At 40.6% G+C, this 16991-nt stretch overlaps 1 protein-coding gene across 1 annotated transcript; it reads left to right on the top strand.

Annotated features, from left to right (window-relative positions):
• Positions 1 to 6109: 6109 nt before the first annotated feature.
• On the top strand, positions 6110 to 7797 carry LOC129778042 (probable cytochrome P450 6a13). Its single transcript, XM_055784691.1, has 2 exons — positions 6110 to 7286; positions 7344 to 7797. The coding sequence occupies exons 1-2, from the start codon at positions 6197 to 6199 to the stop codon at positions 7757 to 7759; spliced, it is 1506 nt and encodes a 501-aa protein (XP_055640666.1). The 5' UTR covers positions 6110 to 6196; the 3' UTR covers positions 7760 to 7797.
• Positions 7798 to 16991: the final 9194 nt, after the last annotated feature.

Below are 16991 nucleotides of genomic sequence, written 5' to 3'. Positions count from 1 at the left end.
AGTTCGTGACTTGGGTGTAATTCTTGACGAGGAGTTCACATTCATCTATCACTACAACGACATCATCACCAGGGCAAACAAGCAGCTCGGTTTTGTTTTGAAGGTCACCAATGGATTCAAGGACCCGCTTAGCTTGAAATCTCTATACTGTGCGCTGGTTCGTTCTATCCTGGAATTTGCGCTTCTGTCGTATGGTGCACTTTCCCCAGCATTTGGAAAGCGTGCATTGAATCTGTACAAAGGAAGTTCGTACGTCGTGCTTTGAGGAATTTTCCATGGCGGAACCCAAGGGAATTGCCTCACTACGAGGAACGCTGTATCCTGCTGCTAATTGATACCCTGGAGAACAGGCGATCTGCAGCACAAGCCATGTTTGTTGCGAAGCTGCTGAGGAACGAGATTGACTTCCCTTTCTTGCTAGCTAATCTAAATATTTATGCTCCAGAACGCACCCTACGTCATCGTGATTTTCTTAGGCTCGATTTCCAGAATAGTTTGTATGGCCAGCATGATCCGTTGGAATTTATGTCTGCTACTTTCAATAGGATTTTTCACTTCTTTGACTTTAATCTCCCTAGCAATGCGCTTCGGAGTAGATTTAATGATTAGTTTAGGATAAGTTGACATTCGCAATGCGTGAATTTGATACTGGCTTGAGTAGGTTCCTTAAGACAATTTGATGTCAGATGGAAAATAAAATAAATAAATAAATAAAATCATTTGGTCCTCTCCTAAAAAGATAGAACGTCATGTATCGAATTATCACGGGGATGAAAAAGGATCCAGAATACGATAATCCAAAGTCGTAATTCCAAGTAGAAAATTTAACATCTCGAACATTATAAAAATTCGGCTCATAAAGTGACAATCCAATCCAATCTCCAATCGGGAGTAATGTTTTGGTGCAAGCTCGAGTCGAAAAAGTTTCTACAGGATTGTCCAATTCGTGGTTCGGTCTTCAAAAAAAAAAAAATAATACTTTGTGTAATATATGCTATAATCCCATCTGCTGCATAGACTCCAATTTTCGAATTTTGTAATCGGGCATTACTAATACGTGGAATACTAACACTAGCTTAAGTATGAGCTCATCTGAGAGAATATTCAATAAACTCTTTCACTTGGATTACGGCCGGTTAATTGACAAGACGTTTTTATTCATTGTCACGGATATCACAGCTATCAAAATTATTATGATACAATACGTAAAAGTTTTTTGTTCAAAAATTGTGAACCTTTCACCGAAATTATGCGATTCGACTTCACTGGACTTTTTATGGACAACTGAGAGACCAACATTCAAATCGTGCATTACGATAAAATATAAAATCATGCAAGCTGTCACGCGATGGACATTTGAAGGTTCATGGTTAGTTTAAATGAAGTTAATTGCCATTAACAATGACACGAGAAAGAAACGTTGGAATTTGAGTTCTTTATGTGTTTGTTTTAACTTCATTTAATACACTGCGTTTCAGAAATATACACCCACTCATTTTTTCTATGTTTCCAGAGATGAGTAAGAAGTCGGTTGAATTGAAGTATATGGTGTAGGATATAATAACTATCTTCATTTATAAGACTGGCCATTTGAAGTTTATTGTTGTGTTCAGGCGCGAAACATTCAAAAAACTAAAATTCCAGTGTTTCATAACTATAGAACCAGATCGAAGAACTCTCACTCCTTTACAAAATTAACGTCATTCGGGGTGGTTACGACCATGCTGCGCTATATTGTAGTATGTATCTCGTTCTTAGCAGAGGATACTGCTTGTTTAAGCTCTTCGAATGACTCATACTGTTTTTAAGCTGCATCTACTATCCGATCACTCCTCATAAGTTCCTGACATGGTTTCGATTTGGTAAACAAGTTGACCAGTCCTGAATCTGAAGTTCCTACCCATTAAACCATGCCATAACCTTCCGGATTTTATGAACTGATGCCAAATTACTCAATCATCACATTGTTTTTGATTTAAACACAGCAGTAAATGATTATGAAGTACTTCGTTGCACTTCTGATTGTTCATTCGTGTTGATGGTAAGCTATCTAAACCAGGCCTTTTTGAGAAAATTCAGATGAGACCAAACCGAAAAACTTCGTACATTCTAATTTTTTTCCTGTGATCTGAAGAAAAGGATTGATTTTGATTGAGGTCGTTTTACGTTAATGTACAGATATTTACGTGTTTTATTCATACCTTGTACTATCAACGCGTTCGTTCGGCTTAAATCGTGATGAAAGAATTTGGCGGTCATTGCAATTTAATATTCGATCTCATCAATCGCTTTTTATCACATTTTCTGACAAAAATTGGCTGGTTATCGTTAACCATTTGCATGATTGAACATTGTGTTAATTTCCCCAATCGGTACAATTGTAATTGTCAGTAGAAGAAATTCTGACCAGCAGACCGTCTATAAGTTGCGTGGCGTATTTGCAAAATTATCCAATAGTGGCAAAACCAAATAGTGGTTCTCACATTTTCGTGAAAAGTGCTAAATTTGTTCTTTATCGCAAAATATTAGACACGTTTTTTTATTCTGTCATTGGGGTGCTCATTTCCATTTTAGGGTGGTCCAAAAAATCAATTGTTTTGCCTTTTTCCTAAAAATTACACGAAATTTGATACATATTCTTTGATCCACTTTTGCAATAGGCAAAAATCGAAGATAAACTAAAACACGTGTAAGAAAAGCAGTTGTCAAAAATTAACTGAACATTAAAAATAGCCGTACTTGTCAGCATACGTGAGAGACATGAGTACCAACATAATGCCACAAAAAAGTCTAGAATGGAATATACGTAGCCCGCGTAAATTCGAAAGTCTCGATCCTTTTTGAACAGACCTCGTATAGAGCCGGATATCCGGCTACCGGATATTCTTTATTAGCTTTAGTTTCTTTTACAAAACCAAGCCACCAAAAAATTCTACTGAAAATTAATTCAAAAGTTAAGATGTGTTCTGCCGAAGTACAGGGTTTTCCATTTCGGGCTTCCGAAAGTATACAGCCCTGCGCTGACAACCGTTTGACATTGCTGTCAACCAAAGCGTCATATCGTTAGTTGAATGTCTTCCATTTTACAATATGGATCGTTTTAGCATCGCACAACGTGTTAATTTTGTTAAATTATACTATAAAAATGATGATGTTTGTCGAACATTACGGACGGATTTTGGTCGTCATGGACGGCCTACAGAGCACACAATTGCTAATGTAGTGCGTAAATTCGAACAAACTGGATCCATAGCGGATATTGTGAAACCTGTGCATCATCGTAATGTGCGTTCGGCCGAAAATATTGCTGCTGTTGCTGCCAGTGTGGAGGATGACCCGGATGTTTCGATTCCACGGCGTGCTCAGCAATTGGGCTTGTCAAACACATCATTGTGACGAATTTTGCATTTGGACTTGCACCTACATCCATATAAAGTCCAACTGGTACAAAAATTAGAGCGTGGTGACCATGGAATGCGTCGGGCATACGTCGATTGGGTGAACGAACAACAGCAGCAAAATGCTGAATTTTCGAATCAAATTTTCTTCAGCGATGAGGCACATTTCGAGCTCGGTGGCTATGTGAACACCCAAAATTTCCGTATATGGGGCTCAGAAAATCCACACGTGATTGTTGAGAGGCCATTGCATCCGCCAAAAGTCACTGTTTGGTGCGCATTATGGTCTGGTGGAGTCATCGGGCCGTATTTCTTTGAAAATGAGGACGGCGAGACGGTAACTGTGAATGGTGAGCGCTATGGCGTTAACCGATTTTTTTTTGCCACAAATTGAAGATATGGATACGGATGACAAGTGGTTTCAGCAGGACGGCGCCACGTGCCACACAACACGACCGAACATGGCCATATTGCGAACGAAATTTGAGGGACGCATAATTTCGCGTTTTGGTGATGCCAATTGGCCGTCCAGATAATGCGATTTGAACCCGCTAGACTTTTTTTTGTGGGGTTATACCGTGACTATGCCAACTCTCCGCAAACGCTTGAACATTTGAAAGACAACATTCGTGAAGTTATGACCGAGATACCGCCCCATATGTGCCGAAAAGTCATCGAAAATTACTTGTTCCGGATCGAGGTGTGCGAGGAAGCCCTAGGTGGACATTTGAATGATGTTGTATTTCACAAATAATGGCATAAACCAAACTTTAATTTGAAATAAAAGTTTCATCGAAATTCGAATTCTAAGTGTGTTTTATTTCAATTTACTTTCGGAATTTAAAGTTGGAAAACCCTGGTATTGTATAATGTAGTTGTATAATATATAATGTAAGTTACGGAAGCAACCGTCACCTATCCTAAATAGAACACGCCAGAAATCCTCCAAGGTTCGCTAAAGCAGATAGATGAATTACAACTCGCAGTAGCAATAGAGCAGACAGTGAAATCACCAATGAATGCATAATCATCAGATCCACCTGAATCAACCTCAACACATTTGGAATCTATAGTCAGCAGAATGAGCGAAAAGTCTGGAAACCAACAACGCGACACCAGCAACCGGACGTCGCTATTAAATTTCACCTTAGGGTAGGGAACTTAATTCTACAGTAAGGCCTCTGTAATCAAAAGGAAATAAATTACCTATAAGTATCATTTTGCTCTTCAAGCAGTACAGTTGTTTTCGAAAAGTCACTCCGAAAGATCTGATCCGTAACTTGTATCACAGTCGATGTAACAAACAAGTGAAGAGCATAAAATAATTCCGTAAGTCGTGTGAAGGATACCAGTCCCTATAATTTTTTTTGTATCTGAGGTGTGATGTTCCATGATTTATGAATTATTGGTCAAAGAGTGGATGAGTCGTTCACTAAAGCGTTTTTAACCTAAAGCCATGTTAACCATGCACTCCTGGCCAATGAATAAAATAAATAACATTAAAAACAATGAAAGCTTTTCTTGTGTGATAATAAAAACTTCAAATACTATAACGTTTTCATTTTTATTTACGATGAGAAAGCTCTGCAAATATCATCATTCTTCAATATAAAAAAAAACAGTTGGAAGTTGTTTATGAACATCATACGATTGATAGCCATCAACGGAAGTACTTTTCACTGAAGAATTCCTGCGTGAAATGGGATTATAATTTAACGATGGTAGATAAAATTCAGCTGAACCGGTAGAAAGCGAACTAATTCCAGCTGATACTAGCATTAGTGTTGAATCCATTCGATCAGTAAAATGTTCCGATTACTTTATGCTGTCGATATGTTAGTATCTACAGTGCGATGACAATGTATCCAATTGATCCACGATAATTTAAACCATTAAGAACCGCAACGAAATCTGAAGGACATACACCTGGGGCCGCACGTTTCGGGACAAACTTGTACGCTTCAGTTGTTCGGATTCCTCGAATGAGATCGTTTCCTTCGGTGTGGATGAGACGAAAGCAAGTCATCGGTAGGCCTTGTTAGATTCTTGGCAGACCAAGGATTTATTCATCAAGTGTAGATGGGTTATTCCGTGATCCATCCGTAACAGACGGAACGCGAAACACGAGAAAACTCGTGAGCGGTCCTTAATATGTTAAGTATTCTTGTTTATTTATTGACGACGATACTGACAAATTAAGTAAGAATACTATCATTCCAAACTATATCAGTATACATAAATTTGAAGAATACATTCAGATTATTTGACAAGAGATATTTATAGGAGTATAGAATTGAGTTGTATCCAAGCATGTCGCTGTTATGTCGCACATTAATTGAATTTGTCTACCGTACATTAAAAACTACGCATTTTGTTGACTCTGTCTTGCCACTGATACTCATATCATCTAGTGATGATACATCACCTACGTTATCAAAAATCATACTCTCTCCCTCCTCAGCGTCCTAAACATGTTACTCTCAACCGTTTTCTTTCCATTACAAGAGAACTCTGTAGAGTTGAATCGCGATGAATCACGATGAAAACAACACTTCAAAACGCTATGTCATCAACGGTTGTAAACAAATGGTTAACTATCAGTCGCTCCGGATTGGACGCTCAAGTACCTGTCGTGCAGCCACCCCACCCTTCCAACGAGATTATACATATCGGTCTCGACCATCCACTAGAGCTTCAGTTGTTAGAAGCGGTCCGAGTTGTCCACATCACTTAACTAGTTTCAGCGCGGCATTGCATCGAGTGCCTGATTCCCACTTCCGCCCAATTAAGCCCACGCGATGATGATGTTGGAGCCGTTGGACGCGATCATCACCGTGGTGATGATCGGTTTGGCCGTCTATCTGTATTTGAGCAAGCTGTACTCGCACTGGGCAGACAGAGATGTACCCTATCTCAAGCCGGATTTCATCTATGGCAACTCCAGAACCATGGGTCGCACGGAGCAGTCCGCCGTTATGTTGCAGCGATTCTACAACGAGCTGAAGGGACTGAATCCGTTCGGAGGAATTTTCATATTCACGAAACCGGTGGCGCTGGTGACGGATTTGGAGCTGCTGAAGTGTATATTTGTGAAGGATTTCGAAAATTTCCATGACCGAGGAACCTATTTCAACGAGAAAGATGATCCACTGTCAGCGAACATGTTCAACCTGGCCGGCAGCAGGTGGAAAGAGCTGAGGCATAAACTTTCGCCAACTTTTACGTCGGGTAAAATGAAAATGATGTTCCCAACGATTGTGGCCGCAGGGAAGCAGTTGAATGAATTTCTGGGGGAATTGGTTGAGCATGAACAGGAGATTGAAATGAAGGACTTGTTTGCGCGATATACGACGGACGTGATTGGGACTTGTGCCTTCGGGATCGAATGTAACTCTCTGACAGATCCCAACAATTCCTTCCGCGAGATGGGGCGGAAAATCTTCTCGACCCCAACCGGGAGAGTTAAAAGATTCATGATGGCTTCGGTGCCCAAGATTGCCAAGATGCTGGGAGTGAAGGCATTCGATCCGCAGGTTACGAAATTCTTTGCTGGGGTCGTTCGGGAAACTATTGACTATCGGTTGAAGAATAACGTTAAGAGGAACGACTTCATGGATTTGTTGATGCAAATGAGGAGCCCAGACGAACAAAATAGTGGAGAGGGATTGTTGTCATTTAACGAGATTGCCGCTCAAGCGTTTTTGTTCTTCTTGGCTGGTTTCGAAACGAGTTCAACGCTGTTGACGTGGACGTTATACGAGCTTGCGTTGAATCAGGCCGTTCAAGAAATGGGACGAGAGCATGTCGTGAGTGTTTTGGCTAACAATAATGGAGAGATGACATACGAATCTGTATTGAGCATGAAGTATTTGGATCAGATCTTGAATGGTATCGTATCAATGTTCTCATGGAGAAACTTTCATTAGTTTTTATTTTCTAATTCAGAGGCTCTCCGAAAGTACCCTCCTGTACCGATTCATTTTCGGGTGACATCTAAAGACTACCAGGTTCCCAACTCCAAATCAACCCTCGAAGCCGGAACTCGCATCTTCATACCGGTGTACGGAATCCATCACGATCCGAATGTGTTCCCCGATCCGGAGAGGTTTGACCCCGAACGGTACACCCCCGAGCAGGAAGCGAAGCGACATCCTTACGCGTGGACACCGTTTGGCGAGGGACCGAGGATTTGCGTAGGACTTCGTTTCGGGATAATGCAAGCTCGCATCGGTCTCGCTTATATGTTGAAAAACTTCAGATTTTCAATTGGGGACAAATGCGAGGTACCTTTGCAGTTTGATGTTAAAAGTTTCATACTCGCTCCCAAAGGTGGATTGTGGTTGAGAGTAGATAAAATTTAAAGTTGCACTGCCTCTGTGTTGGACTTAGGGTAGACATATTTATTATTGATTGATATCTATTATTTTTATGGTTTTATTGTGTGATGAGAAAGTCCTCGTGAATATAGTGACCACTATCACTCATATAACTTTGACTCCCATTCAAAGACAAATCAAGTGTGGAACAAAGAAACCATCGTCCAAACATTGACATTTGTCCAATTTGAATCCCTTGTTTTCGACACCAAAACCAACGGATAACCAAAAACATCCCTCAAACGAAAACTACAATCATAATCCTCATCATGCTGCAGTACGAGTATAGCCACTAAATCTGGTTCTTATCTACGGGCACAAATAATCTCCCAGCAAACAAACGACTGTCATACGCTTCGGAAGTGGGCGAACGAGAAGCAAGTTTTCTAGCTGTCGTAATTTGGTTAAATGGTGTAGCCTTTTTTCCTTATAATAAAACATTCCGGTCTCACGTCCCCTGGCAAAGGCTTGTCTAAAAATTCCTTGGCCGAAGAACCGAGTGGTCGACTTTGGCACCGTCCCAACTTTGTCAAAGCATTCGAAATATATTTATCCACACTCTCCTCGGCACATCCCGCATGTTTGTTGTGTGTTTGGGAAAACAGTTGTTCACATTGTATAGAAGCAGCTGGTGTTTAGCGAAGAAGCATCCTCCCAACCAGGCAACCAAAAGATTCATCTTCACCGAAGTTGTTTCTCTATCCACATAAACATAGGGCCACTATAACGTCACTAGTGGCGTACCCTCCCAATCACGGTAATCCTGCTTCAAGCGAATACCCTTCCGCTCGACAGAGAGAGAGAGAGAGAAAGAGAGTGAGAGTGATGTTTGCAATAATAACATAGAAAGGATACCCACTACTCGAACCGGCTTATGATGGCACGTTATTGACGCTGTCGTATTCGCTATTTTTCCGCAATTCTGGGAAGCGAGTATTGTGACGATACAAACGTCGTCTATTCCGAGCCGTAGGGCAGTGGTATTATACTGGAACGCGTGTTATCTACAGGCTGCTTGTTATGGCCTTTGGTTGTACCCGATACCCGGGCTCCCGAAGCAAACAGAAAAAAAGTGGAACTAAAGCAATTTAGCACAATTAAAAGTTGCCTGTGGCATTCGTAATGAAATGCCGTTTGGTATCCAATGCTTTTTTGTCTCTAGTGGAAATTAATGAGATTATTGTTTCGGATATATTGATTTTTCAGAAGATTGGTGATTTATAAACAAATTTCGATTTCAATTTCTACACACCGTCGTGATATGAATAGTTATTTTATATAATTCCATATCAATATTATGAAAATTTACATCTGAATTTATCATAATTGAATTACTCATTATTTTATTTGGATTTGGGGGGAAATCAAAAACACGAAATGATCATGTTGGTTGTCTTCAATCTAATGAACGCTCCAAACTTATTTTAATTATTATTTCAATTCAACGATCACTGATACAAAGGTTTTATCGTAGTCTTTGTTTATGACTTTTCTTTCGCAACGGTCTTTTCCAGACGCAAAGTTTGAATGAAGATAAATTGTAGAATTCTCATCTCTTAAGATTCTCGATGGAATAATTGATCGCCGAATTTAAAAGTACATGCTCAAATCAATTCAAAAATATACAAAATCTTACTTGGAGTTTTTTTACCCCAATTTTATGTTTTCTTTGCCCTGGAAGTTTGGACTCGAAATTTCCGAAAAATACGTTGACCAGGGCAGAACGGGCGAGTCGAACAAATTAAAATCCGGTACAAATCCGTGAAAGTCCTCTCCGACATCTTACTGTTGCTGGATTGCATTTTCAGTACCTTGGTTCACTGGCCGTTCTGGCGAAGCTCGATCGATCGAAGACCTTGTCGTGTTTCGCTCAAAAAGCTCTTGTATCTGTTGCCGATGGGCGGAAAACAGACGACCGCCGAGAGAAACGTTTCACATCTTCCACAGTATTTCCGATCTCTCTATCTGAGATATGATTTACTCTATTGATCAATAACATTGAACGTCTATGGGCAGCTTCATGGTACGAGAGTAAATCATATCTCAGAGGGAGATATCGGAAATACTGTGGATTTATGGTCTATACCCAGTTCCGGGCCAATCGAGCGAGTGCTCACATGCCGGTTTGCTTGGATGATTTCAACGATTTTATCGGTTTCCACAACGATTGGCCTACCAGTACGGGGTGTATCTTCGATAGCCCAGAACGCCAATCGAACTCAAACCAACGCTGTGCTGTGCGAATCGTTACAGAATCGGGTCCATAAACTACACGAATTTTTTCTACACTCGCCTTCGTTGAAGTTTTACCTCGCAGGTAGTAAAAACGTAAAAAATGGCGAATTTTTTCCTTGGTGGACTCCATCTTTGACGCGCTATAACTTGAGACTGAAAAGGACAATCACAACACTGTCAAAACGACACTTGTAGCACAGATTGTCGTCTTTAAATAGCCGTATAGTATGACCCGATGCGATAAGTACAACACAAGATATGTTTAAGTGTTGCCATATATTTTTTTTTTATTAAAGACGCTTTAACGATCATCATTCGCGTCTTACTCGAAATCAATTATAATAGATTGAATATCATGGTCTTTTTCAGGAACTTCAGCAGTTTCTTCTCACTGTCATTACTGTTTTTGAGGATTTCCTTTAGATTACCACGAATACCTTCCATTTCGCGTTCTTTTTTCAGCAGTGAACATTTCGTAAGGATATGTTCAATTGTAAGTTTTTGTTTGCATCTGCACGTTGGGGGGTCTGCGTAGGGTTGCAGAAGAAAACCGTGCGTGAGTACTGTATGGCCTATTCGAACACGTGTCAAAGCTCTTTGGTCCCGAGCATTTGGTTGATCCGCTCCGGCAGTTACCGTACACTTTACATGATTTAGTTGAGTTGTTGAACTGGAATGTTTCCAGTCTTGGCGCCATGTTAGCTAGATTTTATTTTTAACCATTCTCTTGGCATCTCCACCACTGAGTTCGGGAAATTTAATTACTCCTGACCTTCCTTTGTTAGCGAGTACGACCGCTACTTCATTGCCTGTAATGCCGCTGTGACCCGGAATCCATACGAAAGTTACATTTCTTTTGCATGCATCTATTTCACAAGCTTGGACCCATGGGTTCTTGGATGATCCCGCTTCCAGGGCATTTAAACAACTTGCACTATCAGAAAAAATTACTGATGGTGATTTCTTCGGTGTATTTTCTAAGGCGATGCGCAAAGCCATTAGCTCAGCACCGAAAACCGAACAGTCGTCGCTCAACCTGCCACAGAGCTCAATGTTATCCGAATAGACTCCGAAACCTGTGTTACCATCTGCTTTAGATCCATCCGTGAAATTTTTTTGAAAATCGATGTATTTTGTATTCATTAAATCATTGAAAATTGCTCTCGCTTTTTCTTTGTTTTCTCCTGCTCTCACTTGTGCCTTTATAGACCAATCAATCTTAGGTGGTTGGTAGTACCATTGTGGGCTTCTGATTCGTCGCCTTGCCGTAACAGTGGGAAAAGCTTCGTTTGTTAATGTTTCTAATGATTTGTTGGCTTTTCTAAGTTGAGCGCAATCGTGGAAGGTTCTGCCTATTTCTTTGAAGCGAATAGCTGTATTTACTTCCACCATCACTGCTCTGATTGGACTTGTTGGAAAGGCACTAGTGGCTGTACGTATGGCCTTGTTATAGACTGGCTTGAGAATGGTAATGACATTTTGTCTAGCTCTACTGGCTAAAGAAAAACCGTATAGAAGCCTGGATGGGACTAAAGCATTTGTTGTGTATGAACGACTCTTCTTTGCAGCTAATGCTTTACTACTTATCACTCTTAACATGTTGATTACTCCTATCGCTGATCTGCTTCTATCCCCGGCATGTTTTGTGAATTTCAGCTTTTTGTCTATTGTTACCCCCAAAATTCTAATCTCTCTGGAAACTGGTATGTTGATGCCATTTATTGTCATGTCTGGTGGTTTTTTGCCTCTATGCATTATGTGAATCAGTTTTCTCTTATTTCCAGCTACTCGTAGTCCGACAGAGTGTAACCAAGCAACCACGGTGTAAGCGGCTTTCATCAATCGTATACTTATTTTAGACACTCCTGATGCGACTAATAAAATATTATCTGCATAGACCAGTGCGTGTACATTGTTAGGATTTTTTGTGAAGAGTGGATTCATAGCTATGATGAAAAGTGTTACTGAAATCAATGATCCCTGCGGAACACCCCGGGTTGTAAAAAGCTCAGACGATAGCGTGTTTCCAACTCGTACTCGGAATGACCTCTGACTTAAGAAGTCTCGTATGTAGCGCATCATTCTACCTTCTATGTTCCATTTAGTAATTGTATCGAGGACCGCGTTTCTGTCAATGGTATCGAAGGCTTTCGACACGTCGATTGAGAGAAGTTCTGAGTGTTTTTTCTCTCGAAACGGAACATCTAGAAGCTCTTCTAACCCTGTTAAGTAGACTTCGGTTCCTAGACCCTCTCTGAAAGCGTACTGTCTTGGGTCGAGGAGTTTACGTTTCTTCGAGTGTGCACATGAGTCTGGTGTTCACCATTCTCTCTAGAGTCTTACCTAGACAACTTAGCAGAGAAATCGGACGATAGTCTTTTGGATCTCTTGCTATTCCTGGTTTTGGGATCGATACTACAGTCGCTTGTTTCCATGCTTTTGGGATGCATCCTTTTTGCCAAACCGCATTGAGTGTTCTCAACAAAGCCGAGTGACCAGTCTCCGGTAGATGTTTCAGCAGTGGGTACCTTAATTCGTCGGGCCCCTCAGACCTACTGTTGCTTCTTCGAAGTGCTCTGTGGAGTTCCCCCAACGAGAAGCCATTATTATAGTTTGTTGAGAGTTTGATAAGGCTCGATCGAAGCTCAGTGGAAGAAGAGTGGAAGAAGTTCTTCTTTTCTTTCTTCCTCCTGTCGTTTAGCTCTCATAGTTGTCGATAAAATCGTGCTACACGCTCCTGTATCTACAACGAAGAGGTGGGGATGGAGGTTGTCCCTTCTCCCACTTGCTGTCTTGCTTCCTGAGTGTTGCTCATCTCATTGTTGGAGTTAGAGGTTTGCCAATAGTGTTTAGCAAGTATCTCGGCCAAAACAGTCGGGTCATCTGTGTTTGTGTCGCTGCCAGGGAGTAGAAACTAGAGATGGGCAAACTGTTCACGAACGGTACAATAGAACTAGTTCGCCGAAAAGAGTGAACGAACGGTCGTTCTTTTTCAAAAAACGGTAGTTCTCCCCACGAACTGATTCCGAAAAAAAACGGTTTGCGAGTGAACGGTTTGCGAGTGGACTATTTGAGAGAGAACTGATTGAGAGTGAACTGTTTGTGAACGAACTGATTCAGAACGAACTGTATGGGAAAGAACTGATTGAGTGTGAACTGTTTGGGAACGAAGTGTTTGCGAGCGAACTGTTTGTGAACGAACGAATGCAGCTGAACTGATTTGTGCCGAACGGAAGGGATAAATATAACGAGAACGCTTGTAAGAAAAATAAAACGATATTGTCATTTATGAGCAAAATGCAAGTAACGCAGGGTTTATTTTGTTAATGTATACTCAATTTTGGGTTGAAAATTAAATTAGATTTTCGTAGTTTTAAAGGCAAAGCTATATATTTTCAATTTCATGTATTCTTTCAATTCCGCGTAATACTTCCTGATTATCAGAAAAAAATCTGGGGGAAGCTGGGGTGATTCATGAATTATGTAAACATAAAATCTCATAGTGAGGGCAAGTTGAGAAGAAAGTTTTTTCGATGTTTTCAATCCATTGTTTGGCCTATTGCGTGTACGTGTTATCGTGCTTGTTTGTATGATTGATTGTTAATGAAAATCGCTGCTGAATTTTTTCTCTGAAATAAATATGGTTTAACATGGAACCTGTGTGTTGTCCAAACAGTAAATATGAAAATACAATTTTGTTCACATTAAATTATTACATATACTTTTGTCGGTCGATAAACATATTTTCACATACAGTTTGCTACTTTTAAAGAAGAAGCACCTTATCTTTCCTCACTAAAATTCAAAAATATAAATCCCATACGTTCACTATCCAATCCAACGATATCAATTAATAGCTGTCTATTGATGTTGGGTTCCAGCTAACATTCTATGTTGTCCTTAATACCGCCGAACGGAAGAGCGAAAGAACGGTTCAAAAGAACTGATTCACTTAGATGAACGGTTAGTGACTGAACCGTTCATCAAAGTGAACTGTTTTGCCCATCTCTAGTAGAAACCTCATTGTGCTGTTTTTCCCCTGGAGTGCATTTACTCTCCGCCATATCTCTTGGGTGGTAGAGTTTGGATGTATTCCTTCTACGAAATTTGTCCAGCTTTCTTGCTTGGCTCTGATTATTGCAGATCTGGCACTATACCTTTTTGTTCGAAAATCGGTAAGGGCCTCTGCATATAGTGGGTCGTTTTTGTTGAGTTTTCGAAGAGTTCTGAGTGCCTTTCGTATGTTTTTGATTACTGTCGTCACCTCGTTGCTCCACCACGGCACATATCGTCTACCTTGTATTCCAGAGGAAAGTGGAATGTTACTCACTGCTGCGTCGATTATTATGTTAGTAAGGGTCTCTGGAGAGTATACTGTATCTTGTCTTATTATTGATTCTATGGACCTGTGATAACCTATCCAGTCAGCGTTAGCATATTTCCATTTTCTTCTGCTAGTCGAAGGTACGTAACATGTGACAGAGTGCAATGTTATAGTAAAGTAATCGCTGCCATGGATGTCCATCATAGTGTTCCACTGAAGGTTTTCTTCTCTGGCTGAAGACAGCGTGAGATCTACTACGCTTTCACTACCGTTTCCAACGGTCTCGGCAATTGACTGATCAATTCCTGAAGTTCTGCTTCCAAAACATTGTTGTCATGCGAAGGCGGAATATAAAGTGAAACGAACGTTCGACTCGTTGGGTTGTGTATCGTGACTGCTATCGCTTGCAACGTTGTTCTTATTGAAACTCTTTCGAAAGGAATGCCTTCCAAGATAGCGATTCCACTCCTCCCCATCCAATTTGTCTATCTGGTGGAAGGCAGATGTATATACATATTGGGTGGAAAAAGGTTTGCATTGTGTTGTACAAATTGTTTCCTGGAGACGGAAGATGTCTGGTTGGTGCTCTTGAAGTTCAGCAGTTCTTGCTCTATATCCTCTTACATTCCACTGTACAGCGATTGTCTTTTTAATTGGGGAGGTTCCGATTCTGTTGTTCTTATTCATATTAGCGTCAAGGGTTTGAAGATGTTCTTCTGAAATTCCATTTCCAGAGCAATTATCGTTTCCAAGGTCGTGGTCTCTTCTGGTCTTTAGTCCATCATTCATATTTTGCCTTAATGTTGCTTCTGACACTCCTTATTCTACGCTCTCTTGGTCGGTCTCACTGTTTATTGTTAGTACTGCATCTTTGCTCTGCGACCTTTTAGCAGATGGACCTGATTCTGCATTCTTCCTTCTTTTTAATCCAGATTGAGACTCGTCCATTCTAAAAGGGTCTCCTGGATTTACGCATGGATCTTCATTTTGCGTTTTCGAAAAGCTTTGATTCATTTCATCTTCTGAAATTTCGACGTGTATTCTAGGAATCTCATCTGTTTGTTTTTCTTTGAGTTTTTGCATATCTCTTTTTAGTAATTTATATTTGGTAAGAATAATGTGCATTTGATATAGTTCTTTGCGAAGTTTTCTTATCTCATTGTCATTTTCAGTCTCCTTCCTTGCTTCTTTCATTTTAGTTATCTCATCTCTTAGTTTTTGAACTTCATCATCTCTCTTTATCTAGTTCATTCTATCTTGCGCTCTGCATATTCCTGCGTATGAATGGTCTTCGGAGAGCTTAGCGTATTCCTTTCTAGCCTCGCTAAAAGAGATCCCGGTATCAACTTTTATTTTTATAATTTTTTCCTCCTTGATGAACATGGGACACGGTTTACTAGTAGGAGAATGGTTTCCTTTACAATTTTTGCACATGGGTTCAAGTGTGCAGCTACCATTATCCAAAGGATGAGTTTCAGAGCAGTTGCGACAAGTAGTTAGACTGTTAGGGCATTTGTCTTTCACGTGGCCGTAACTGCAGCATTTGAAACAAATAATCGGATTAGGATGAAATATGCGGGTAGGGATTCGTAGGGGACCAGACATAATGTGTTTCGGAATCACTGTCCCGAGTACTAATGTAGGAGTATTTACTCTATTTTCCCCGTCCATCCTTGTGAACCTTCGTACGTGGCACACGCCTTGTTCGGAAAGCTCGGTCAATAGTTCTTTTTCGGATATATCGATGACTTCTCGACAACTTACTACGCAGCGACTCACATTTAATGTGGGATGTGGTTCGACAACTACTTCAGTTCCATCAATCAGCTTATTCATGTAAATCAGCTTCGTTGCGTGTTCAACGCTTCGCGTTTTGAGCACATATTTACTACCCTTATCCTCCGTATTTGCTGATTCTATGTTTCCCAAGCACAGCACGATAACGAAAGGGTTTTTTGGTAGGTTACCTGCACCAGCCGCTCTCAATGACAAAACAATTCTTTGTCCGTGGATCCCCAAGCGATCCATCCTTTTGGGCAGTGTTCGTTCATTCTCATTTCCTGGTGATATATCAGGGGGTTTTATAGTACCCCCCGGTGGAGGACAGCTTACTGTGGCCATATGGCCAGCAAGTTTTAATGGCGTGTTTTCACGATCAGCACAGCGGTGTACGGAAATAAAAATTCAGTAAATAATATACTGCGTTCTTGCCGGAACAGGTAACGACTACCCTTTAACCTATTTAATTGTTCCACCTAAGGGTTTAAGGTTCAGGCGGTCAGATAATGCATCCCCACCTAGGTGAGAGATGACTACGCTTTTACCTATTTTCTATCTTGACTAAGCGTTGGAAGGTACAGCCAGGATAGGACGTTTTTTCCTAGTTATTAGATCCTGCCCAATACGTTCAAAGGTGCTAATAGGTCCAGATAAAGTGTTCGTTGCGATTTGTAATGTCGAGCTTAACTTGCACGCAACTTCTCAAGCAACTCAGAGATAAACTTTGTGCTTTATAGCGATTGTTCCGATACCTCAGCGATCTCATGATCAGCTTATGGCGTCTATTGTTTTCGATGCTCAAGCAAATCGTAAACCAATTACTGGTAAATATTCACTTTTGACGATCCGGAAAATACGCACTAGGTTTTTCCTCGACAC

The sequence above is a fragment of the Toxorhynchites rutilus genome, chromosome 3 (assembly GCF_029784135.1).
Source record: "Toxorhynchites rutilus septentrionalis strain SRP chromosome 3, ASM2978413v1, whole genome shotgun sequence".
NCBI lineage: Eukaryota > Metazoa > Arthropoda > Insecta > Diptera > Culicidae > Toxorhynchites > Toxorhynchites rutilus.
Note: the sequence above shows the minus strand (reverse complement) of the source record. Positions and strands in the feature narration are given on the sequence as shown.

Bases quoted from the DNA above. Each gene is read 5' to 3' on its own strand.
- LOC129778042 (XM_055784691.1), top strand. From the start codon at position 6,197: ATGATGATGTTGGAGCCGTTGGACGCGATCATCACCGTGGTGATGATC. The intron at 7,287-7,343 runs GTATCGTATCAA...TTTCTAATTCAG, and splicing joins TTTGGATCAGATCTTGAATG to AGGCTCTCCGAAAGTACCCT.